This window comes from Alligator mississippiensis, chromosome 16 (assembly GCF_030867095.1).
Source record: "Alligator mississippiensis isolate rAllMis1 chromosome 16, rAllMis1, whole genome shotgun sequence".
Taxonomy (NCBI): Eukaryota; Metazoa; Chordata; order Crocodylia; family Alligatoridae; genus Alligator; species Alligator mississippiensis.
The window spans coordinates 24,494,827-24,521,537 of record NC_081839.1 but is presented as its reverse complement, the minus strand read 5'-3'; the positions used below and the strand labels follow the sequence as shown (position 1 = coordinate 24,521,537).

The following is a 26,711-nucleotide window of genomic DNA, read 5'->3' as shown; positions in this document are numbered from 1 at the left end:
ACAACATAGGCATTTCCAGTCCCTTGGTTGGTTTTGAGGCCCTTAGTAATGGAGAAGGTCACCAATCCTGCTGGTGCTAAGCCTCCTCCATTCCCGTTCGCTTACAAAAAGGTTTTATTCCTATGTGCTTTTAAAATAATTCATAAAGCAAGGGGCTTGTGCCACCTCGGGGTTTCCAGTTACAACACAACCTCTTTTGGTTCTTCTGGTGTTTAATATCACCAGAGTCCTGGCATCTGTGATTTGCCACCTGCCCATTGTTTATTTAATTTTTTCAGTAGTAAGTTGTTACAGGCTTCAATAAAGGACGAATGTGGTTAGAAAAGCAGGTTCGAACAAGAAAAGATGAGAGGCGAGATTTCAGTTGGGAGGCTCTGCGTGGGCAGGGGGAAAACCAGCTCCATTCCTGTTAGGTTGTCTAGCTCAAGAAAGACTTCACAACTGCTCTGTCATCTCTCTGGTTCCTAACACTCATGTGATTACCCCCTTGTCTTCATTAGTGATTTTAATTATAATAAATGTCTGTCTGGTTGCCCTTGAAACTTGGCCAAGTTATGAAGAAAACCACAGTTGTAGGTCTTGCTTTAGTATTTAGACTTGGTTTGGTCTTGCTTGACGTTGCAACACTGACATGTGCGTTGGCCCTGTTTCCATTGCCATCTCTCACATTTATTGGAGAATAACAAACCAAAGGGAAAAATTATACCTAGGGAATGAACATTAATTAACAGTGGGGAAACTACCTAAACCCACAAATGTGTGTGGGATTTTTTATTTCCTCTTTTTCTTTCATTAATTGTATCCGTAATGTGAAATATAAGGGCAGTCTGTGAAATTCAGGGGCCTTTGTGTAATTTGGAAGCATTACCAAGGCCCAAATGTAATTCTTACTCCAAGTGGCCTCCATTGGTCATTTCTTTTCCTTCTAGAGATCCCCGAGGAGCAGCTGTTTGAAAGAATTAAGTATTCCCGTTGCAAGATCTTTGCCCCCAGAGGCTGTCTGTCTTTTAATGTTTGCATAGCACCCAGTGCAACATGACCTCACTCCTGGTCAGGGTTTCTGGGTACTAATGCAGTACAAATAATCACATGAAACTAATAATCCCAGGGTTTAGGTCCCAAATTATTTTTGGAACAGTTAAGACTTGAATCTTAGCAACCACATCAACAGCTTTGCTTAACCAATAACTTCGTGTGCCTACACATAAGTTTGCTAACTGCTGCATGCAGAGTTAGATTGTGTGAATGGAAAATTTGGAACTGAATTGCAAAGTTGGCCACTTTCTTCTGATCCGAGCTTGAATTGAATATCTCTAGGACAGGTTCACTATCTATGAGTAATGGTGATCTCTAGTCTGGGAACTACTGCCTTTCATCCTGTTAGAAATGAATGCCCAGGGTCTGGATGCTCAAATGGGCTCTTAGGGACTTGGAAAAGACCTGTTTAAGGTGCAGAGAAATTCAAACATGGATTAAAATTACTCAGAACATCAGGGAGTTGGGGGGGGGGGGGTGTTCAAATTTGGCATTTTGCCTTGATTCTGTCCCTACTTTTAAGGAACTACATTCCCGAAGAGGTCCAGCAATTAAGGCACTTCTCTGGGGATTGAGAGACCTGCATTCAGTTCTGCCAGAGATTTCCTGTGTGACCTCAAGCATGTCACTGGATCTCACTTACCCATCTATACAATGGGGTTAATAGTACTGGCCTAACTCACAAGTCTGTTGTACAGATCGATAAATACCTTGGGGCATTCTGATAGTTTGGTGGCCGCCGCCTTAATAAAATTGAGCTCCCATGTGCAAGATTTTGACCTCAGGCTTAGAAATTGGTAGCTGGGCCCTTTCTTATGTTCTCCAGGTTCAGTGCACTCTAATGTGAAAACAGAGAGCTTTCCCCTCTTCTGCCATCCTTAATAGTGCCTTATTCTGCCAAGAGCCATTGAGAGAAGTTCGGCTACTCAGAGTAAGCATCTAATTGGTATAAGAAGACAGAACCTAGCTTGCTGTGTATTTCCTTCAGTCAGACCTAATTAAAATTACATACAAATGCATGTACGTATACAGGGAGAGTGTTTTAAAAGCTGTCTACTAGATTTATAGGCACTTACTGTATTCCCTGGGATCTGCGAACAGAATGTCTCTCGCATCAGTCAAATCTTTCCAAAGACTTAAACATTTTAAAGCGTGCCTATGTGTCTGTGTTTCTATCTATAAAGACATGTTTTATCCGTGATGGGTTTCAAGTGCATTTTTTTTTCATTAGCTAGTGGAGAAGGCTGATTGGGACGTTTATGTATTGTGTTTTTGTGCAATCTGTTTGTCATTCCAAACCTTCCAGCTGTTGCCTATGGCCCTTTATTGCTTTCTGTTAGCTCTATTTTACATAGCACAGAAATACTGTCTTGCGCCTGTAGTTTCCCTTAAATCTATTTCAGACAGCATTTATTGCAGTTCCACACAAGCACGTCATAAACCGGAAGAAGCAACTTGTAAAGTTGCATTACGGGGCAGTAATTCAGGAAGGCTGCTCTGGATGACTTTACAGCCCGTTTGAGCTTTTTGTCTTGCAAGTTCTAACATCATCCAGACCCCTTTTTTATATGGCTGTCCTGGCCAGCTATTACTCTGGCTGGCTAGCTTGTTACTATTGAGTTTGATTGTTTGGTTATTTTGCATCCTGAAGCCCACTACTCAACAGATGTATTTAAATCTAAGATTGCTTGTATTATTGTTGCTTTCAATCATTTTGTAAAGGAATCTGTAACGAGTGACATACACAGTCAAAGAGAGAGACGAGCTCAGTAAGAAACAGGTGCTCTAGCTGAGAACACAAGTCTCCTACAGTTTCTCTGTGATTGCAGGCAAATTACTGAACTCTTATCTCTGTTTCCTCATATTCATAACGGGGTTACTAACCAATCCCCATGTCCTAGCAGAGTCCTATGACAACAAGAATCAGCTGATCCATACAGTTGATGCCAAGAGAACTCCTCACCTACCACAGACCCATATACCACCCTAGGAGTGCTGCTAAAAATTAACATTGATACCTTTGAAGGTCAACTGTTTTGAGTCATTTGGTAGGGCTGTGCAAAGCTTCGGTAGCCGATTCGATTTGGAGGAGATTCGGCCATTTTGGTGGCCGAATCTCCGAATCTGAATCGAGTCGGAAGATCAGTTAAAAGGTCCAAATTGAATCGGAAGCCTCCGATTCGATTCGGAAAAGATTCGGTGCCACTTTGGAGATACGGCCATAGCCGTACTGCTGCCAAACAGGCAGCAGTCCTCACCACGCTGGACACAGCTGCCTCTACTGGTAAGTCTGTTGAGGTGGGCAGGTGGGGAGGGAAGGACTATGTGGAGGGGGCAGATCAGTGCCCCCATGGTGAGGGAGGGATTGGGGCTGGGACAAGCTGCTCAGCCAGGGCTGGGGGCACGGGACTTGGGGAGAGGGGTGGGGCATGATGCCTGTTTAGTCTATGACCGAATCGCCGAAGTGGCACCAAATCTTTGGATCCAATTCGGCTGAACTGAATTGGAAAAGTGATTTTGAATCTCCAAATTGAATCACTGTCCCTCTGAATCAGCTGAATCCAAATCGAATACTTGCCACTTCGCACAGGCCTATCATTTGGGACCAGTTTCCAAAGCTGATGGGTGCTTGTTTTACTGCTCCAATCTGCCTTCCACCAGGCTGATAGAACCCAAGCTCTTATTGCGTGGGTGAGCACAGTGAGGGAGAGCATTACAGATCTTGTGTAGAAATGCTGTCTCTCTGATGAAATGGAGACCTCTGAGCTGTATGGAGCTGAGAGGAAAAGTGCAAGCTGTTAAATTCCTAGAAGACATCATCTCTACCCTTTTCCAACCTGCTTCTGCAGCAGCCGGAAGTATAGCCTTGATGAAAGACATTCTTTATGCCTCAGCCATGCAGAGAACAGCAGGGGGTTGGTAATTAATTTGCATTTTGAAATAGTACTGCTATAAGGAGGGAAGACATGGAAAGAAAATTTATGCATTGCACAGGGACAGCTCACATTTCTTTTCCTCACTTTAAAGAAGTGAAGATATATATTTTTTCTCTTAAAATATTTAGGTGCAGTGAATTTTAGTGACCAGTTCAGGGAAAACAGAGGCCTGGTCTGCTGGTAAAAGCCCTGATGAGGATACAATTATATATATTGGTGTACAAGTACTGCAGAAGTATTCCCCTTTCTAGAAAGAAGCTATAAATAGCTATACCAGTATAAAGCATTTTATACTAATATAACTGCACCCATGTTAAGGGGCTTGTACCATTTATTTTACTCAAAGTGGTACAACTTTCAGTATAGAGCATGCCCAAACTTCAGGAAAGTAGGAGTGCACCAATAGAGATTATTGGGGCCAGTACTGAGGAGATATTTAAGGAGGCATATCAGGCAATACCGATCCAATTTCCGATACAGCTGCCTCCAGCTGGTAAGTTCAGTGTGGTGGAAGGGGAGGGAAGGGGCATGGTGGGGGCAAATCAATGCCCACCCCGGTGAGGGCAGGGGTAGGGGCTGGAGCTGCAGCTCATGGGGAGGGCGGGTCCCACCACTGCTTGCACCTTTGGAGGGCATGGCTCTTCCCGGAGCGTGGGTGGAGGTGGGGCATTTTGCTGGGCAGCGGTGGTGCTGGGAGTGGAGTGGCAGCAAAATTTGGGATAGATGCAGCATCCTCGCAGCACCACTGGTGCCCACACCAAGTCCAGCCCCTACCGAAAAGAGCCCCACGCAGCCCTGCCTGCAGCCCGCCTTGCCCAGTGCATATCTGGGGGGGGGGGGCACATGCCCCCCCCTTGCCCTCCTGGGGTGCAAGCAGTGGCAGGACCCACCCTCCCGTCCACAAGTCGTGGCTCTGGCCCCCACCTGAGCAGCACCTATTCCTGCCCATGCCCCCTCTCTCACTGCGGGGGGTGTTGATCTGCCCCCCACCCTCCAACGCCTCTTCCCTCTCCTTCCACCACACTGGACTGACCAGCTGGAGACAGTTCTCCACGCTGCCGGCTGTGCTTCTCGCTGCCTGAGTGCTGTGATGCGGCTGTATGCAGCACGGGCATTTATCAGCCAAATTATTGACCCCATCGGGCCACTATCCAATACAACCATTTTTTTTATATTGGTACCGATCTGATATCGGACTGATGTATTGGTGCACCTGTACAGGAAGGCACGCCAATTGGGACCTAAGCATGTGGCTAAGTGCTTTCTTAAGTTGGTGGGGGTGTAGGTTGTAGCCGTGTTGGTCTAAGGACATAGGCAGACAAGGAATCTTGTCTGTCTTTGTAAGTTGGTGGAACTCTTATTGGTCTTAAGTTTCTGAAAGCTAGACACTACTTTTGGCTGTAGCTAAGCTTTCAGAAGTAAATGACTATCAGCCTTCTTAAAATCCAGATTCTGTTGTAGTAGATTAGCTCCACTAGTTTTCTTATATTTTATAACCTTCTCTGAGATTTCTTTGAGAGCCGGTCACTTGTTTAAATACAAACAGTAGACAGTATCAGGAAGCAGTTCACCTTAAAAAGCTGGTTCAGACTTTATCCCCGCTCTTAAGTAATGCGTGTAATTTTAACAAGGTCTATCTTGTAAACTATACTACATCTTAAAGGAAGTCCATATTGGTTGCTTGTTGCATTACCTGTAAACTTGAGAGGGCATTGGAGGCATGAATTTAGGAGGCTTTTAAACAGTAGAGGAGACTGGTAAGTTTTATGCTCAAGTATGCAAAAGGTAGTGAACTGGGACATGGCCTGCAAGCTGCTTTCTGGAATGGCATGGATGTTTGTCCTGCCAGGAAGGACCTATGAATAAGAAGCAGTTCAAATCTCATATTGATTATATGATTGCAATATCCTATGTAATCGTGCCTGTGGTTAGGAAGTGCACTTGTGAGATAGTTTAAAGAAGCAAAGGCTACTGAAAAGAAAGCCAAATAGCAAAAGGGGTTAAAAATGGTTAACCCCTTTATGCCAGATGGTGACCGTTTTTAATTATTCTCTAGTTTCCAAAAAAAAAAAAGTTGACCAGCTCCAGTGAAAAGAAAGTAAGGTACCCAGAGTAAGATACAGTTTTCAGTATGTATTTTTAACAATGTCTTTTAGCTGTCTTGGCAATAGGAACTAAAAAATAGGAGTGTTCTTAAATATCTAAAGTATTTCATCTTCCATAAAGGATGTTTCTCACTGGGTTCTTATAGTAGTCACCTATCTGTGTGGTTAAATATTTAATAACCATTTAAATAACTGAAATTAGCATTCTAATATATCTGTATCTAAGTAGATAGATCTATATCAATATATATCTATATATTAGAAACTTCCTAGTTCATTCCTTTATTGAACTGCTTTTTTGGTAAACCTCTTGGATAATATGGGGACTAACAGGGCACCCAAGGTTATTACATTGTTTGGAAGGTTAGGTACTGGATATACAGCAGTTTATTTTATATGTGCTGTTCCTCTTCGAGTGATCATTTAACTTTTTACAGCCCTTTGCTATGTGTGGAATTCAGCTGAGCAGGCTTCATTTCTGTGTGATACAGTCCATTAACCAGCCAGAAAGGCCCTGGTTTATGTAGTAGTTCACCTTATTGCTGTAATATTATGAAAATGACACTGCTTCAGGGGAACTCGATGGGAGGCCGCATTCCTCATACTGAACAAATAATTGATTTCAATAATGCACCCCCCCCCACCCCCCCAAAAAAGTTTGCTAACATTATGAAAGATTAAAAGGAGAAAAGTCAAGATTGGAGGAGTGCAAAGGGCCTGTTTTTCAAGATGAATTAACATGCTTTTCAGAATGAGAACAGTAAAATTTACACTTCATCAGGATGGGAGGCGTTAACCCCTTCATTCAGTGAATAAACACAAGCTGTAGGAGATGCTGTAAACATTTCAAGCCAGCTGGAAGATGTTGTAGAATGAGCTGAAAAATTCCTTTAGCTGCCATGGTGATAAAAAAAAAAAAAGGCTGGAGTTTCCTTTATTAATTCTGCTATATTCCCAAGCTCCTGTACTTCAGTCCCTCGAGGCAGCGAGGGGAGAGAGGGATGGAACGGATCCTGAGCTAGGAGCACACACGGTGCTCTGAGCCTCCCAAAGAGGTGACTGATTAAATCTAGCAATGTTCAATGAACCCTTGGAGCTGCTTTATGAGCTGCTTTATCTGAGGTCAGTGGTTGAAGGAGATTGTCTTGAGTAAGAGAATAATGCCAGCAATGCAAACTGTTACCCTTTTATTATTACTTTTGTTTTATGATAGCACCTAGAAACCTCCATCATGGACCAAACAGAACAAAAAGATTCCCCAAGAGCTCACCGTTGAAGTATTAGGCAAAAGGCAGATGCTTACAACAGATGGAGGAGCCCAAGGAAGGCATCAGTCATCATGATAGCCTGATAGCTGCCTAGCTGTTCTCACGTGTTCTCTAGGCAATTTTTGCTACAATTTCTTATATCTTGAGGGTACCAACAGCTTTCCTCTTCATATGTCCAGTTACCAGGGGCTGAGAAAGCTCCTGTGAATTAATGGGGAAATATTAAAAAACAAAAACCCCCCCCACCTGCACGTATCTTAAATACCTTGCTTAGTAGCAACCTCAGATCACCCTGCCAGCAAAGGGCCTGTATGCATAGCTGGGTTGGGGGGCCAGGTGATGAGGCAGCTGTCCCATATCTCCCAGGCAAATGTGTTCGAGTCACCAGCCCAGCTCAGCATGTTTTAATGTCCCACCTCCACCACAGAATGGATCAGAATAGCAACCTGGGTAGGAAATTATTACATGACTGGACCCATTGGAAGTATTGGTGTCAAAGGGGGGCATAGTGTGAGACTTTGCCTTATCTTAATTGTAATATCACTGCCCGTGGTTTGCCTAGGTTAATGATCCAGCACAGTAAACGTATCACTATGACTACATCCCATTCTTTTTTCCCCTTCTTCCTGGACCTGATGCAAATCATCACAATAGGCCGTTCCTCAGATTTAATTATGACATAAATATAAAACTCGCCATGCTGTTTGTTTATACTGCTAAATAAGCCCAGAAACCTGAAGCCTTGGAAACGTTTGGAGTTTGATCCCTCTGACATGGTACTTCAATTAAGCAGCCCAGGCAGGTGTTCTGGCCATTGTTTGCTGGAGAAGGAAGGAGCAGAGCTTGCAGACGATGTTTTACCCTTTCTTGAATGGCACCAGCATCCCCTGGAGGAGAATGTGATGGCAGTGATGCAAAGGAAAGTGCTTTTTATGATTTTATTTTCTTCACTACCCAGTGCTAATCTCACTGCATCATTAACCTGGGCTCTGGGGCCCTTCCTCAGAGCCTGTCTCCAGCCTCACCCCCTGCCCTGTTCCCCATTGCTTTTGCCAGACTTTTTCCCCCTTGGCATTGCCAATAACACTTTGCTACTCCACTTCTCACCATTACAGTTATATTTATTTGTATGGTGTAGTGCTTCAAGGCCTCAGTTGGAGAGTAGCCCCACACTGCCCTAGACAGAGTACCAACAGAATAAAATGAGCCCTTGCCCCAAGAAGCTTCCAGTCTAACACAGCGGGATGTAGCAAAAGCCTCCTTTCCAATCTTAGGACTTCTCTCCCTCCCTTCTGTCCGTCATTGCTGGTCCCGACTCATTCATGGCTAGGCTAAGAGAAGCCTGTCATGTGGGCATAGTTTTTGTGAGTTAAAAGGTAAATGACTGGGCTCTTCAACTACAAGTGCTTTTAGGTACTAACCTCTCTTGGTGTTTGTAGGAGAGAGGGAAAGGTTGGTGTGTTTTTGCATTCCCTTTACATGTGGCACACTGTGGGTATTTTATTCACCAGGTGCTTGTAGCTGTGCTGTGCAACTAGGGTTAGAAGTGGGCCATCATGTGGGCACTTGTGGACAATTGTGAATGCAGGAGGCTTGACTGGCGTGGGAAGCTTTTCAGTCCTATAGCCCTATGTGGGTCTGTGAAGTGCCGTGCACCCTTATTTTCCATAGAAACAAAGAACAGATAATACACAGCATCATTCCTCGAAGCTAAAATGCATAGACAGAATTTGTGCTGCATCTGAAACTCGTTCTGACTGTCCAAGAATGGGTACTTTTTACTGAAGTAGTTTAAATTAGGGAGGGTTAATAGACAAAGGTAGGGGAGTTAACCTGCTAGGACTTCCTTTGCTTCAAAGATCTGTTTGAGCTGGTGGTCATGGTACCACTGAGGGGATAGCCTGGTTCTGCTTTTTACGTGCAAATATAGAAGAGGAGGAAACATTTTTGTGCAGGAGTTAAACTGAAGGAGGAAAAAATGGTTCTCTTCCAAGCTGCACCCACAATGAGCCCTGCCTATATGAGTCACCAGAACGATGGTAGTTTGTGGGGATGCTCAAAATATGCTTCAGCACTTTACTGAGGTTGCTCTTCAAAGGGGCTTAAAAGGACTGTGGGCTGTTTTGGCCCATCATCTTTTTAACTAGGTGAGGGTTGGTGGGAGATGAGCACTGGTGTCTCCCAAATGTTCTCCACGGAGGCCGTGTCTACATTGATAGGGCAAGTGTCAAGGTCAATCTCAAGTCCATGCTCACTGACTTCCATGCTGCAGCCGCCCTAGGTTCCTCCTGTGGCAGCGGTCCAGCCTGGCCTTGTAGCTCTGCTAAACTTCTGGTGTGAAGTTGGTCCCATCACTGTTCACCTCTACGCCTGTCCCTGACTGCAGAGTGTGCAGCACTCTCCTGGGCTCAAGCACAGGAAGACCACAAGCAGCAGTCCCCCAACTTGCAGTTCCGGTTTGATGCCCTTCTGCACCCCCATCCCTCTCTCCACAATCCTTAAGGAGAGACACTTACACCAGTGTAGACGCATGCTAAGTGGCACCCAAATGAGGAGCAACTTGCAGCGTATCTTACTCTTCTGGGCTGCGCTCTCCTTCCTAACACAAAAAAGGAACTGTTAACAGTGTTGACATGCAAAGGCATCTGAGCCTGGCATCTGAGCTAACACCTGGCTCGGATGGATAAGACGGTTCATACCTTTGACCCTCCTCTGCAGGCTCAGACAGCTCTGCAGTGATTACACCCCAGTCACAGTCATAACAGCTTTTCTTCTTTTACCATATTTACCTAAATCCAAGAAGACTTTAAATTTAAGGTGACCCTCCCCATAATTATATTCTATACATTTGTTATAATTGTCCATGTATAGAATCTAATTAGCAGAAGGCCATCTTAAGTTTGTCCTTCCCCTAACTGCTGCGGTGGGGAAAGCAGGTGGGTGGAGAGGGGCCAGTCCCCTGCTCCTTGCCCCTGTTCCTGTGTGCCGGCCCCCGCTCCACTTTCCCACCAGGCTCCAGATTTCCCCCTCCTGTACGCTGTGCCCCCCGCCCTGCCCCTCGTGCTCCCTCCCCTGCCAGATGAGCTATTGCAATCTGGAGCAGGCAGTGGCTCAGCTTCAACTTCAGCCCCAAGACAAAAGCTGAAGCTCAGCACTGAGCCCCATTGCCTGTCCTGTCAAACCTGCTCCCCCCACCCCCCGCCCTTGCTGATGGGGGAAGAAAATCTCATCTTGGATTACAGTAAATATGGGAATTTAAGATGAGATACTTGGAAGCTGTGGGCAATTTGAGAGGGATGCGAACATGCACTATGGACCCTATAAGCTGGTTGCTATCTCATCCTTTCAAGAGGGGATGCAAGCTATGTCCATGACTCCTTTATAGACCGTGGTGTTGGGACACAGTGTCTTGTTGAAACACAAGAGACATAAATGACACACAACGGAGTAACCTGGGTCACAGATGCTAATTACAGTCTCCAGCGTTTTCCCTCTTTTAGCCATCCGAAGGAAGAGAAGGTGTACTGTTCTCCTCTGCCCCACAGCCTGGCTTCCTTCTCATTTCCTTGCCCTCCTAGCCCTGTGATAGATTCAGGCTGGCACTCCATCCTTTCTTAACTCCATACCAGCCTAACCCAAGTTTTAAGATTTATCAACACAACTCTTGAAAAGTCCAATCAAGTAAAAAAACATGGTCGAAATATTGCTTGTAAATGTTCTTAGACTAGGAATGTAAGATTGGCTCTGCTGGGTCAAACCAGTGGTTCATCTAGCCCAGTAGATGCTTTAGACAGAGAATATGTGAGTGGGCTGTGTTTACTGTGATCCACCCCCGTCATACCTTCCCTTGCATCAGCAATCCTATGACCCTGTGGTTGATGGTTTTAGAAATGTCACAGGACACGTTTTTGACTGTTCTGTTTAATAGCCCCCATTGAATCTGTCCTCCCTGAACTTGTGTAATCTCTGGTTTTACTATCTGCGAACCTGAATTTGGGGCTGTTCTGATCTGGAGCGTTTCATGTATGCCACTCTGAATGATTGACTTTTGCTAGGGCTAGAAGGCTTCTCCGGAGTGCTTGAATGTGTGTTCACCCGGCAATGCAAAACTGTTGCATCCCCAAGCATAAATGTTCACGTGACAGCCACATCAGATTGATTTCTAACACTAATCCTTTAATTCAGTACTCTGGGCACATTGTACTGCTGTTCTTGGGCTGGGTGCTAACATAGGTCTGTCTGCCAGTGTTGACTGGCAGTGTAAGTGGACATTGAGGCACTCGGGGAGAGCAGGAGATGGCCAGCTCACATGAGCGAGTTGTTTCCAAGGCTTGGTGTGAGTTATTGCTTAGTGGATAATGGCTCTGTGTGCCCAACCCTCTCTGCATCTTGCATTAGAAAGCAGCTTGAGGTACAGTAAATATACAAGGTAAAACATCAGATTCTAGACTTCTCTTTCTTAACCCTCTCTTAGTGTCTTAGTTGGAGATGCACCGGTTAACTCCTGGGGCACCATTTAAGATGCCTGCTCCTTTTCTTCCCCTAGTCACTCATCTGCTTCTGCGCCTGATATAAGGTAGGAATGTAGCAGAGAGGCTGGGGGCACAAACAGAGCAGAGCATCTAAGTGCAACGGGGCTCAAAAGAGCAGAGTGATAGGTGGCATTTGCTGTTTGATGTAAGGGGATTTGCCACATGACCTATTCCGAATCTGTCACATGGCAAATTGATAAGACTTGGCATCCAATGTAAAAATAAATCTAGATTATCACCGGGGCTGTTGCAGGGGAGCTCACCTGCTGAGCACTGCACACGGACTGAGCTTTTCCACGAGGACGTGATGAGCCTCAGGAGGGTTTAATCGTAAGTGCTTGCCTTTGCGCAATCCAGCCTTCTATCCCTATTGGAGAGAATCAGCTTTGCTTTTTCCTTGCACTCCTGGGTGAGTGGGTAGATCACAAAGCAGAAACTGTTGGGTTGAGAAACCAGCTGGAGGGAGGTGGGGTACAGACAAACGAACCGATTACAGCAAGTTAGCAGGGGGCAGGGGCTTACTGTGCATCGTTCCTTGGTAATTCTCCAAGTGCCTGCTCCTACCTCCCACAGGAAGTGGGAGCTAACCTGGAGCAGCTTAACCCATGATGAAACAAGATGCAAAGAATTACCTTGGAGAGGCTGATGCACAGTAAATCCCCACCCCCTGATCGCATGCTGCAATTTGTTCATTTGCCTGTACCCTTGGTTGGTGATGCAGCTAAATATCACCATACATGTCATTGTCATTCCTGCTTTATCTGGGGCTGTCTGTGCACCTGCAGTTGTCTGTGAGCCTGGCAAGTCATGCAGCTCTCTGAGCTCTCCAGGCAGTCAAGCGTATGTCAATTAATACCCTACCTATTTGCCGATCAAGTTACTAATCACAGAAATGCCAAAAACACAGGGTGGACTGTGGCTTTTTACGCAGCAGTATAAACCGTTTAGGCCAAGCTGTGGAGAAGAACTGTGCATAGAACTAAACCTGTAGGAGCAATTTTAGGCAGACAGAACTGCTTAGTTTAAAATCATAGAAATCATAGAAATTAAGGGCTAGAAGGGACTTCAAAAGATCAAGTCCAGTCCCGCTCCTCTGGGCAGGAATACTGCTGAGATCAAATGAGCCCAGCAAGGTGTCTGTCTAGTCTCTTCCTGAAGACTTCCAAGGTTGGGGACTGCACCTCCTCCTTGGGAAGTCTATTGCAGATTCTGGTCACCCTTACCGTAAAGAGGTTCTTCCTTGCATCCAACCTGAAACCATCCTCTAACAGTTTATGGCCACTGCTGTGTCCTTCCTGGGTTGCCCCAGTGAACAGTTTTTCTCCCAGCTCCTGATATTCACACATTATGTACTTACAGACAGCCACCAAGTCCTCCCTCAGTCTTCTCTTCCCCAGGCCGAACAGTCCCAAATCCCTTAGTCTTTCCTCATAAGGTTTGTCCTCCAGGAGTTAATCCTCCGCTCTCCCCAGCTCTTCTAGGAGGCGATACAGATTGCTCAGAGTTGATCAGAATCTGTTGAAGACATGGCCTGTCTTTTAAGACGCTCTGTGCTTAGCTTATGAACTAAGGCATCAACACAGCCTGGGAGTAGACCTCAGTAGCATGGTTAGCTAAACACTGTCACTTTTTCTTTAGTCCCCCAGGTCCTCAAAAGCTGTACTGAATTCATTGAGAAACATGGCATTGTGGATGGAATTTATCGTCTCTCTGGGATTGCATCCAACATCCAGAAACTACGGTAAGGCCATATTGATTGGTATTAGATTAAGTTAATGAATGAAGCACATGCTCATTTTAAATGTTTTGGATTCAGAATCTCAAGCGTTCAGTGATTACAAGTTCTGGGTGTCTTGGGGAACTGACAGGTCCAGCAGCCTCACGGCAATCGTGGGCGGTGGTGGTTGCTGTTCTGGAGTCTTTAATATCCCAGCTGTCTTAAAGGAGAGAAGTGAAGTCTTATTTTATAGGAACTCAATGTTGGTCACTGGAACAAGCAAAGTCCCCTGGGACTGGGGAAATGGAGGTTTCCAGGATAGATTTCAATCTCATTCTCTTTATTGGTTTGTGGCCTAGGGGTGCTACGTTGTAAATCTCAAATGGAGGAGAGTGAATGTTGCTCTTGGCTTTTTGGGCATTAATTCACAGCTGGGCATGTTGCTATACTGCAGGGCTGATCGGGGAAGTCCAGTTCTGCACCATCCCAACCTGTTTTATTCTTCTCTAAAATTTTCCCATGGTGTTTTCCAAAGCAATGTTTTTACCTTAATGTTTTCATTAGACAACTCCCCAAACAGCCCACAGGGATCGATCACCTTGCTTATTTACAGAAATATTCAACTGTCAAGTTTTCTGAGATGGCAGGAAGAAGAGAAGGATGAGTAGGATACAATGTGAAGACTGCTCTGATCTTTCATACTAGTCACTGTCAGTGTGCTCAAATATTTGATTAGTACAGGACACGCTGCTGTGACTCCAGCTTGGAAGCAGCGTATTGGTCTGTTTGTAAAGTCTGATCTGATATTTCTTGATTAACGAGATTCATGTTTTTAATAATCAAGTACATGAACTCGTGAAAATGTAGGCTTTGGTAACTCAGGACATTAGAGCATTTCTTTCACCGAGGAGCTTTTCTTAGCGCTTCTTAGAGCAGTTCTGTCTCAGTGGCAGTGCAGCAGGACCTTTTATGTGATTGATTGGTAAAATCAAACCATTGCCACAAGCTGGTATGCTCAACTCCAGCATCCTAGGCCTGGCCTTGCTTTTGAGCTACCATCAAGGGAATTTTATTTGCGAGTAACATTCTTCCTAGCATCTAGAAGAAATATCAGAGAGCTATTAACATTCAGTGCAGAGAAATGTAGCTTTTACAGGAATTTAAATCGATCACAGAACTATAGCAGAGTCAGGTGGCAGGGCCGTCAGGTCACATCTAGATCAATCCCTTGCTCAACCTGGAGCCACCCCTGACAAAGATCAAGGAAATCAAAGAGATCATACATTTTTTCTGGCATTTCAGGGGAGGAGCAAGTCCTCATACAGATATTAGGCTGAGTCCTCCACCCAGCATATCCACAGAAAATGAGGGTAGGAAGGCACCTCAGGAGGTCACATCTAGTGCAACCCCCTGCTCAAAGTAGAACCAGCCCCAACTAGATCATCCCAGCCAAAGCTTTGTCTAGCCGTGTCTTAAAAACCTCCAAGGATGGAGATTGCACAACCTTTCTGAGTAACCTGTTCCAGTAGTTTACTACCCTCCTAGTGAGAAAATTCTTCCTAATACCTAACCTAAGATATTATCATCTCAGTGGCTTGGTTATACATAGAGCTTCTCCGTAGTTAGGGGCCAAAGAACCACTCCCTCCTATCCTGTTGCAGCAGAGCTTCCCTCTTTCTGCTACCACTCCTGCACATCCCCTTGGAAAAGAAAAAGCCAGCAGATCCAATCTGCTTGGGTGCAGTGATCCCATGAAGAAGACCCCACATCCTCCCCCGCGTATTGCTTCTGCTTAGTTGATGTTGGGATTAGGGCTCAGGATTTGGCTATCGGGGAGCATAGCGCATTACCAGGAGCAGAGTGAGCTTTGTCCCATGGACCATTTAACTGCCCATGAAGGCTCTTGCTCAAAGTTTTCTCTCTCCCGAGCTCGCAGGAACAACACGCTCCTTTGTGAGCTCCCTCTTACTCCTGTGCATCCAGGAGCAGGGAAGAAGTTTCTGTACTAAGTATAAGTAAGTGATGAGTCAAAGATGCTTGTGGGAGCCAGATAAAACGAACACTAAAGATTGTGGCTGCAGTGAATCAGTCAGGCAGCAGGGAGTGAAACCCTTCATTTCCATGTCCCGCTTTGCCTTCAGGGTGAAGAGCTGGGGTGGGGTGCATTTCAGCTGCTCATTATCAGATGCTTACCTCTGGACATTAATCCTGAAAAGTCCCCTTCTGCCTCCTCCTGATGTAGAAACAACTTTCCTAAAACAACCCAAGCAGCTGGGGCATGGGAGGGTAGTGCACCTTTTGGATACCACTCAAATTGTCTACAAATACACTTGTGTCTAAGCCTGTACCTGAATGTCCCTGCTTTTCCCAGGAAAGCTTTTCCACGGGGCATAGGCCTGATGTTACAGTCAGGGCTGACTGGTTCAGGGACCACATAATGCAGTCCACATTAACCAGAAGAGCCACAACAATACACACACACCTCTCTGGCTGGGTTGTGGTAAACACTGCAACTCATAAGCAAGACATCATGTGCAGTATGGAGCTACACGGGGTGCCTTAGTGCTGGCACTTGGGTTGCTTTATCCATGACTGCAGGAGACAGACCCAGTGCGCACAGCAAGGAAACAATAAACTTTGATAATGTTTTCTGCAGCTGATAAGTGGAAGAGCCACGCGCGGCTCGGGAGCCGAGTCTGAGGTCGTGGGTACAAGATGGTTCCACTTCGCAGCACAGTGAGGACCTGAGGTTTCAGGCAGGCCCTAGAAATGTGCTGTAGCACTGAGCATACATTGCCATCCACTTCTCCTACAAAGCAGAAGGGTGATGTAGCTGGGTAAGAGACCAGCCAGGGTTGTGGCGTGGGTAGGACTATCCGTTGAGCATGGGAGCAGCCTGGATTCACAGCTTGAAGAGTCTTATGAGGAGACAAGGCTTCGGATGCAGCAGTCGCGTTCTCACTGCTCCCAGTGGCCGGACTTGCCACGCTAGTCCCAGCAAATCTGTACTGGCTAATTTGAAACATCAATTTCCATGCACATATTCCAGCGGGGAGCAAGCCTTGCCAGCCCTGGCCCTCACAGCGCGGTTTTTGTTTCATAAACGTTTGTGCTTTGGGTTTCTCCCTCTCCCTCCCTATGTGAAAACCAAGAGAATACGCAGGGATTTTCTTCATGTGGTTCCTGGCTCCCTTCCCTCCTGCCGGCAGAGGCTTGCCGGGCTCTCGAGCTTGCATCCAAGGAATTTCTGCACACAGTAGTTTTGATGTACAGCAGCTGCTGATGGGTCTGGTGTCCAACATTGCTTCTAATTTTGATTTCCAGGCTTTCAAAATTTAAGGGGGATTGAGCTTTCATTTTGGCCCCTGGGGAATTTCACCCAGGCGGTTCCCAGTCAGAATCGTCAGCACTTCCCATGTAAGCGATCTGCATTAGAATTGAGAATATACCCTTAAGACTCTTAGTGAAGGGTGTCTGCACTGTTACCAGAAAACTGATTTCTGGGCTAGCCAGACAGCTGTAAAACCAACTGAAAATGCCTCAGAAGAAAGCGTCTCATTTCGGAAAAATGTGAGCTTGCAGCAGCATAAACGTGACTCTTGTGGCTTTGGCTCTTGCTCATTTATTTTTTCCTGTAAACCATGTCCTCACCGTCCTCCGACTGTAATTTGTTTTGGGCTTCTTTGCTCCCTTCTACCCCCCTGCACCCATCTCCTTTTTTTGTCTCCAGCCACGAGTTTGACTCTGAGCAGATCCCCGACTTGACTAAAGATATTTACATCCAAGATATCCATTGCGTGGGCTCCCTCTGTAAGCTCTACTTCCGGGAGCTCCCGAATCCCCTGCTCACGTATCAGCTCTATGAGAAGTTCTCAGTAAGTACAAGCACGCATGGTTCATTTTCCAGCCAACTCGCCTGTTCCCAGTGCTGTTCCCAGGCACTGCAGTGTCCACACACAATGCTCCGGTTTTGCATCCGCCTTGACCGTTTCTTTCTTAGCATTTAAATACCTCTGTGCCAGTGTATAAACACTAGATGAACAGTACTAACTCGCTCCAGGGAAGCCCTGCATCTAGGACATTTAAGGGCTATAATGATGGCTAGCACCACCAGGCTAGCAGCAGAAGAAGTCTTTCTGTGCCATCAGAGCAGAACGTGCAGGTCCCTGGACCAGATACACTGTAGCTCTGTCTTAACACTGGTTGTGCTTAAGTCTGTCTCTGAGGGACAGGGATACCAGAGTGCTGTGCCCTGCCTAGCAGCATAGGTAGGAAATCCCTTAAATACTACAACCCTGTGCACCGTCCACATTTGTCAAAATCTTACTGATTCATTACATTGTTTTAGGATGCTGTTTCTGCTGCTACAGATGAAGAACGATTGGTTAAAATTCACGATGTCATCCAGCAACTGCCTCCACCTCACTACAGGTTAGTGTGCATGGTTACACCATGCTTTCGGTCCTCAACCTGTCTACAACAGAGGGGTCACCGGCATGTGCTGACGTGACAGCACATTATGCTAGATGTCAGGACTGATGTAGCCGAGTTTGAGGAGCGTACACCTGTTGCTGAAAGGGACACCTGGCATTTTTGTGTGCTTTCCAACTCCCCTTTCCCCCCCCTCTCCACACAGAAAGCTGGTTCCTGAGACAGCATTCTTCCTGCATGCATCAAATTATATGGTTGAGCACACTTGGAAGGATTTAAAGCTGTAAAGTGGACTTCTATTTTAATTAGAGCAGTAATAAGACACGCATGCCATACATAAAGCATCTCTGATGTTTCCTACAAAACATGCCATAAGGGGCTACATCAGTGTCTGATTTCATTAAGGTGGATGGCAGGATTTTGCACAGGGTATTTCTAATGAGGAGGTAATAAATTAACTATCTTGAAAAAACTTCAGAGTGAGTGCAGTGGAGCAAGCAGCGGTTCAGACCTTCAGCTTGCCTTACTGGGCAGAGTCTGGGATCCAGGGTTAAGCTGGGCCGGTGAAGTTATGGCACAGAACAAGCAGCGTGGTACTGCCGGTGTGAAATGCCCTCTGTGCAGCTGATGTTTCTAACTAGCACCCTTGGCAGAACACCCTGGTTGTCAGGGCCATGAGCCATTTGCCTCAGAGCCAGTTACAGGTGCATGCATTGCCTTTGGCTGTGCCTTTGCTTCCAGTGTCCACTGTAGCCTGTTTGTGACACCTGACTAGTGGTTTTTATCCTGGGCTGGTGGAGAGTTGACCACCCACCTTCTGGCCGTATCATCACAAGGACCAGGTCTCTCCTATCCCCTGCGGTTGGCATAACTGAGCTGTCCCTCTGCGTGGCTTCAGATGCCCTTGATCGACCAATAAATCCAGCTCGGCATTTGCATGGTCCAAGTGTGCAGTAAGCGACTGGGCTGTGCCGTTTGCACCATCTCATTGGCCAAGTGGGCCTCTTGGCCTTTCTGATAGTTCTGCAGTCCTGCAATGAGTCCTTATCGAGCCAAGGGCATGTTGGCTTTCCCAGCCCACCCAGGCTTGTTCAAGTGGTCGTAGCAGATGCTTCTGAAATCACTCTTTGTCTTCATCTGTCTTGCTATCAGAGCAGAGGGCTTGACAAGGGACACAAACTTGGTTGGAAAATGGCTGAGAGCCTGCCTTTCCCATCCATGTGGAATAACTGTGCAGCCAGTGCTCCCTCTAGCGGGGATTGGGCAGAGCTGATGACTCACTCCAGGTTTCCTCAAAGCATTCCTGAGGCTTGGCACTGCTGCAGTCAGACTTTTTGGAAGGAGGAAAGTGCCTTTTTATTCTAATAATCTTTGGCCATGAGAGAGATCTTGTGCTGTAATCATGGTGCTTGGCAGCCTGGGCTGGAGAGGGGCTTTTGCAAGCCGTGGAGGATTTTGTCCCCTTTTATTTCCAGTAGATGTGGACTTCGTAGCTTAATGCCTTGTTCTTTGCACATGAGAACAGAAATCAGGCCTGGGGGGTTAGAAAGCTCCAGTGGTGGGCAGAGATTGCTTGGGTGTAGCAGCTCAAAAGGCTTTGACCTGCCCACTGCCTTGCTGATAAGGGCACAGGGTAAGAAAGTGAGACCTGGAGTGCTTCTTAGGGAGACATGGATCATCTCCAGATTCATGCCATGCTCCTCTAGTGTTTCTGCTGTTGCTCGTGGAGCAGGGGACAGCTCATCAATATTCTCATTAATGCAAGAACAGCTTTTCCCACACCATTGGTTTTCTTTACCTTGCACTTATACACGCAACCCTCCCCACTAGCACCAAGCAGGACTGAACCCACTGCTGATTGTGAGAAATTTATCTGACACTTGATCATGCCTGTCCGTGCTTGTCACTGAATGGGAAAGCTTGACCTTGTATCGTCAGATATGTATACACCTAACTGTAGGCACCCATCCTGTACACAACAGCACACAATCCTACCGTAGTACTTTAAAGGCAGGACTTTCCAAGGAGCTCTGACATATCATCTACCTTACAAAAGGATAATGTGGTAAGCCCTTTCCATGAGTGTCACAACGCAGCCGGAAACTTGCCAGACCCCAGTTCTGCCAGGTCAAATAGAGTGGAAGTGAGTTACTGCTGTTGCACAACCTCATAGTTACGTGGCCAAGTGATAAATGTGCAGAATGAGGGGCAGTTTCCTGCAGTGTGCTGTGATAGTGGACTCACGGGGGACTCCCCAAATGGAGAAACAGTCTGCTACAAGTACTTTGAAACCTTACAATGACAACAGGAGATGGAAAAGCAGGAACAGTAGAAACAGCGTGTTGCAGACCAAGAATCCAGAGCTAACCACCCCTCACAGAAACACGTGCCTGAGTTGCAAGAGTCTGTCAACCCTGGAACAGCCTCATCAGCCATCTTTGGAGTCACAGATAAAGTAATCATGGAAGATAATTGTCCTTGACTTCAAGGGATTGCTGCTGCTGATGTTTTGGCCCCTGTCAAGTTCTGTTTACCTGCCCGCTATGTTCTGTGATGCTCACATATGCCTCTATTTTTGCCCTTTCTCTGCCTTCAGTTGGGCAATCAGGAAACCCAGACACAAATATTTGCCCAAGGCAATTTTTTTTGCCTTGCTTGGTGCACATCATTCCTGACGCCTTGATTTTTTTTGCTACCACACAAATGCATATTAACTGTGTGTTTTCTGTTCTTGAAATTGCAGCATGGCATGCTAATTGGTATTGAGCGATTGCCTATCTGTTAACAGATTTTTGCATATCTCTCATTTTCCAGGACACTGGAGTTCCTAATGAGGCACTTGGCTCGTCTAGCTGATTATTGTTCCATCACGAATATGCACACCAAGAACTTAGCAATTGTCTGGGCACCAAACCTCCTAAGGTAGTAACTCTTCCCTCCCCCTGCCCCCTGTCATTTTTACATTTAACCCTACTTTGCACCAACTTCTTGAAATTAAATACTGTAAACCAGCTAAACAAACATAATGATTTCTTCTCTAGTCGGGCAACTGCAAGCACCCAAAACACTGGTGATGTGTAGGGGGTGCACATGGGTGCACGTGCACCCTCTGAGCGTGGTGGTGCACCCCCTGCGAAAAGGCACTGCTGGCGGCACCTGCGGGCAGTCAGCGCTCACAATTCCCCCTGTCACTGCTGACCGCAAGTGGTGTTGGCTGGTGGTCCACTGTCGACGGTGTCTGCGGGTGGTCACTGACCACCAGTCAATGCTCACCACACACACACCCCGCCACTGCTGCTGACAGCACCATGGCTGCCTGCAGGAGCTCCCTGCTTGCCACTGACAGCACTGCCACTGCCTGGGGGGGGCACACGGCATTCATGACTCAAAAAGCACTGAACTCCATCCTCCAAAGGCTTCCGTTATACTATGCTTACTTTGGCAAAGGTCCTTTTGCTTTTTGAGGGGAGAAAGGGAGCAGGGGTTCCTGAATAAGGGCTTCAAAATAGGGCAGGATTGGACCCAATTGGTCAGATCCTCAACTGGGTTAAATAGCATAGTTGTCATTGACTCCTGGAGAGCTGCACTGATAGGTAGTGATAGGGGAGTGTTTGAAGTGATTTTGGAGATTCGTTTGGTTAACGATTCCCTGTGAATGCAAAGGACCAGACTTAGTGACCGACAAGTCTCCTTCCAGTCCTGTGTTCCTGTGATGGCATGATCTGGCCCTTTGGACCTGCTTGTTCTTTTGCAGCAGTTGAACTCCACTGGCTTCAAAAGAATGACTCATTTATATAGAACTGGCCTTAGACAAATGGCGCCCTTGTAGTTTGGCACCCTGCCCTGCGGCACCTCAACTCAGCTGCACTGCTGCAGGCAGAGGCAGGTGGGGAGGGGAGCACAGCTACCCAGGAAGGTGGTCCAATCTTCAGGTCATCTCTGTCCCTGGCCACTGTTGTAGCCACTCAGGTGCCCGAGCGCCCATGTGGAGCCTCCACAAAGGCTGCGAGTGATCGTGACACCTCCAGTGCAGCTGCATGGTCAGCCCTGGCCAGGTGAGGGGGAGAGGAGAAGGGAGCACAGCTGTCTGGTGAGATGGCCATGTCCTCAGCTTCGTCTGCAGCACTGTGGGCATCTCCCCGGCTGCATGACGGGGGGCAAGGAATGTGCTTCCACAGCCATCTGTACTGCCCAGCTCAGCTCTTCCTGAGCAGCTTCTAGAGACTTTTCCCTTGAGACATCTTTCCCCCTCCTTTGGCAAGATGTGAATAATGTGTCCTTGGGTCATCCAGGAAAACTTGTTGTATTCTGTGACCCAACCAGCTTTCCATTGCATCAGTCTCTATAGTCTGACTTAAATGCTTTTGGCTAGTGGGTATCAGCTGTGTGGAAATAGTCTTGGATAAATACTGTCCTCTAGAATTGGCTGTGACTAACATTACAGTTCTAACTTTCATCATTTGAAAGCAAATCGCTGCACTCTCATTTTGTGGTATTAGTTTCTAGCCTGTTTTGTTACCAGGGTGAGAAGTGAGTCATTGATTTCCTCGTGTGCAGTTAATGAGTGTAAGCAGGCTTCTTTTTTCTGGTAATTTTGTCTTCCCACAAGTGATGAGAAAAAAAAAAGTTCTCTTGCTTGTGTGGCCTCTTGAACTGCAGTGCAGGGTAGGGGGGGACTGGAGGGGGACTTGCTGAGCAGTACTAGTTGAAGAAGTTTCCAGCTTATTAAAAAGGCCACAGTGAACTTTTAGTGAAGCTGCATTTTAAAATGAATGCATCTGCTCCCTCGAATGGAAGGAAGGAGACTGATCATGCCTACACTGCCATCTTCTCATGCAGCCTTAGTGCTCTCTTCAGTCTCTGTAGCTGCAACAGGTGCTCCCCTCTTGCCATCCCCAACCCCAGTTCAGGCTCGTATCTTGTTCTCGCTAACTTAGTAGGAGTCTTCACATCCACAAACTCAGCCTGCTCATTTGTGAAGGGCTCATTTCTCTGATATAACTAATTTAAAATGCTGGATGGGCCCAATGCGTAGCCTGGCCTATAAGTGTAGCTAAAGTTTTAACTGCCCAAGCCACTGTGTGCTGTAGCCCAACAGTAGCTGAGATGACTTATGTGCCCTCTGCATTGCTAATATTATGTTCACCTTGTCTTCCTTTCCAAGGTCAAAGCAGATCGAGTCTGCCTGCTTCAGTGGAACAGCTGCCTTCATGGAGGTGCGAATCCAGTCGGTGGTTGTGGAGTTCATCCTGAATCACGTAGATGTCCTCTTCAGTTCCAAACTCAGCTCAGTCATACGAGATGGGGCAGGTGCGTGCCTTCCTCCTTGGTTTCCACTCAACACCAATTAATGGCAGAGTTCAAGTGAAAACTCTTCCCTGTTCAGGAGCAAAGGAAATTTGGAATTGTTTTATACAGTGAAAGCGCAGACCCAAGTTTTCAGACTCGAGTGCCTTGAGTTGGTCACTATAGCTTGATTTGAGGGATGCTTGGGCACCTTCTTCTGGTGACCATTAGGCAATTGAGGGAACTCCACACAACTGTAGGGCTGGACCTCATGACTTGGCCAGAGCAACTGCTTCTATCTCTCTTCCTGTGATTCACAATTGTTTCTTGATCCTGATAGTTAGAACTCTTTGCTTATGAAAGGGATATGTTCATGTTTGAGGATAATTGTAATGAAGCACTTTCTCCTAGATGCTCATCTACTCAAGGTGCTTTTGCAGTACAGGCTGGTACACTGGGGTGCATACACCTGCCATTACAGCCAGCATTTTCTAAGTGCTGAAAACACGGCAGATGAAAAAAAGTGGACTGACCTAGAGAGGATCCACAACTCCCACTGACTTTAGCTGCCAGTGTCAGTGCTCAACGCTTCTAATAATTTCTTAGGTGCCTAACTTCAGACACCAAAACACTGAAGTTTTTGGCCCTGCTTCATAGGAACCATTTTAGTTTTTTAACTACCAGAGTAATTGATGTGTACATTTTCCACATGCCTTTCAGGAATTCATTAGTATGGCTCTCAGTTGTAAGCTTCACAGCCATTTCCATGTTTGTCATGTAGCTAGTGCCAATTCCGGTGTACAAGCGGTGTCTGCATCTGTAGGATGAGGCTGTGAAGCATCCACTGGCGGGGTGGGATTAGCATTGAACTGCAGCATATTGCACAAGGCATTGGGATAATTGAAGCATTACCTATTTGTTTGGCCATGGTTTGTTATACAGGTTAATCTCACTCCTCCCACAGCTCTACCATGTTATACCAAGGATGAATTTTACTCCATATGTTAGATCACTGTGAACGACGCACAGATTGTTTTTAAGAGGCATTAAATATCAACTAGCTGGTTTAATATATCTCACCCTTAGTATAAAAGGGTGCATGGTGAGCAGTTAGTGCTTGGTGAGCAGTTGCAAGCGTGAATAGCCAGCTTATTCCCCAGTATATTTCTCTGCCTTGGCTTCCTTTACTTCAGGTTAGCAAATCTGCTATCAGTCCAGCTTTGTTAGGTTGGTTCTCTTCTAAAACAATAGCAGCGAGTGCTTTGCTCAGCTGTACTAAGAGCCCTGCTTGAGCAATACATGCATGTTTCCAACCTGAGACTAGCTTATCTTTCCATATTCATTGCACTCACTCCAGGGGGTTTTCTGCCGGGGGGAAGATAATTAGTTGGCCCGAGTTCTTAGCCTGTTCCTGAGTTCAGAATGGAGTGTGTTAATGCAGGCAGTTGTTTAATTTGTTGGTCATTCTCAGAGAGTGCCTTAATGCTGAGCGGCGGGTCGGGGCTTGTTGCAGGGTATCAGCAGCTCTCAGGGAAGCACGCAGCATCCTTGCCAGTGCTCCACATGCATGTCTCTGGAGGGGATGGGTGAAGGGTGTGGCAGGCCAATAGGGGCTGCTCCTGCAACCCACCTCGCTGCGCCTGACCACCTTCCAGGCTCCAAGTCCCTCCCTGGGGGCGCCTCACGTCTAGCTGACCCCCTTCCTGGAGCACACCCGCTAGCCTGGGGTTCCACTGCCACCACCCAGGGCTGCACTTAATTCTGGCTCTGTGTGCCCTGGAAACACAGGCCTAGTAGCCCTCGAGGGTACTTGGCTCACTTCAAGAACTTGGGATGCTTCCCTCAGTCAGAAGCACAAGTAGTGAGTGGTCTCCCTTAGTCAGCCAAACCAAGGGGACCCCCAGGCATAATCTAGACCCATTCCCAATAAGTCTCCCACACTAGGTACAAAGGAGACCTTTATTGGTTACAAGGGGTAGGGTTAGAATAGGGTACAGGGTAGAGCAATATCAGAGAAATCCCATAGAGCAAACTCCCGTGGCTGGGTAGCCTTTGATCTCGCATCTGAGTTACTGCAAGCTAAATATCTAGTTAGATCTCGGGTAGCTTACTCACCGTTATCATCCAGAGGCAGGTGGAGATTCCCTCTGGAGGCAGGCAGTTCCTTGATCATGAGTTTTGAGAGAGAGAGCAAGTTTCAGATGGTTCAGCTCTTCTCTGTCTCTGAGTCTTCCTCGCGGCTGCTGCCCCCTCCTCCTGGGCAGTCCTTAACTTAAATAGCCCTTGTGACCTCATTTACCTGGTCCAGTGGAGGCCAGCACCTGTTGGCTGTCAGCCAGCCAATTTGAAATGCATCACTAGTTGCTGGGCAGACCGGCAGTTCCTAGCTCCCCAGGAAGCAAGCCCCTCACCCAGGTATGTGATACCAATCACGTAGGCAGAGGAAGCAGGTTTCCCCCCTCCCTCAGGAATGTATCCAGCTCAGGTTACCTAAAGAGAGAGGGTAAGGTGTGTATCCTCTGCTGGGCCCACCCTAACCAAATTGTCACAGAGCAGAGTTTTTGGGGAGAACAGAGGTGGCCTTGTGCCACAAAGGAAAAGGAAATGTATTGGTGCAAGATCTCCATTGGCCTTTGACGTGAGCTCAACCGTGGTTCCCGAACTTGATTTAAACAACTCCAGCTGAGACCATTTCTAACATGGTGTGAGTGGCCACTGAAGATCAGCCTGGGTTGGGACAAGATTTCTGGAATTTGGTACAATCCTTGCACTAGACTGGATGGTTGGCAGCACAGAAAAGCATTTACATTTGACTCAAAGGCCACTGCAGACACGGGCATGTGCACAATTTATCCAGGGTTGTGTTACTGCCAGTACTGATTCCTCTTGCTGAGCAACATCAGTGACGCTTACGGGGGACTGTCCTGTTAGCATTTCAGAGTTCAGACTCCAGAGGAGGGGGTGGTTATAACAGCTGTGTGCACATGTTTAGATACTTAAACTCTGCTCTAAGTTTCATCTGCAGCAGGATTTCCCCATTGTTTTCCAGTTGTAACCTGGTGGACAGAGTCATTAGTGTCCAGGCCACAGTTATCAGGGGGCAGGGATTTACTGCCTCTCTGCTCCTCTTCAGTAACTGTCTCTCTCTCATCCCAGGGTGGCAGGATTCCCAACCCAAAAACATTTTACTGAAAATCTTCAAATTTTTTACAGACAAAAACTTGCTTTACTGATATTTTTTCCACAATGTAAAGGGAGTGCAAAGTACAAAAATAAACAAGTTATTTATGTAGGTCATGGGCACAAGAGCACTTCAGTCCCCTCCCCTATGCCCCAGAAGCCAGACACTTAATAAAAATCCCAATATCATTAAATACAGGCCTACTGCTACAGCCAAGAGC

General features: G+C 46.6%; 1 protein-coding gene and 1 long non-coding RNA gene across 11 annotated transcripts in view; one reads left to right on the top strand and one right to left on the bottom strand.

Annotated features, from left to right (window-relative positions):
- The window catches only part of ARHGAP32 (Rho GTPase activating protein 32), a 470,146-nt gene that overhangs the window by 427,141 nt on the left and 16,294 nt on the right, over positions 1–26,711 (top strand). For all 7 annotated transcript variants that reach the window (XM_059719723.1, XM_059719722.1, XM_059719720.1 and 4 more), the window contains 5 exons: positions 13,515–13,617; positions 17,324–17,468; positions 17,942–18,024; positions 20,839–20,946; positions 23,189–23,334. In XM_059719723.1, coding sequence (XP_059575706.1) covers positions 13,515–13,617; positions 17,324–17,468; positions 17,942–18,024; positions 20,839–20,946; positions 23,189–23,334 — 585 coding nt within the window. The remainder of the gene's footprint in view (positions 1–13,514; positions 13,618–17,323; positions 17,469–17,941; positions 18,025–20,838; positions 20,947–23,188; positions 23,335–26,711) is intronic.
- LOC109283759 (uncharacterized) lies at positions 7,331–25,537 on the bottom strand. Of its 4 annotated transcripts, none has more exons than XR_009457918.1 (5): positions 25,426–25,537; positions 12,140–13,391; positions 9,861–9,943; positions 8,079–8,231; positions 7,331–7,545 (listed from the first exon to the last, which is right to left on the bottom strand). It is a non-coding gene; the product is annotated as an uncharacterized LOC109283759 (long non-coding RNA). The 4 variants fall into 4 exon arrangements; XR_009457919.1 differs by having other exon boundaries at positions 7,331–8,231; positions 12,140–12,243; positions 13,234–13,391; XR_009457917.1 differs by having other exon boundaries at positions 7,331–8,231.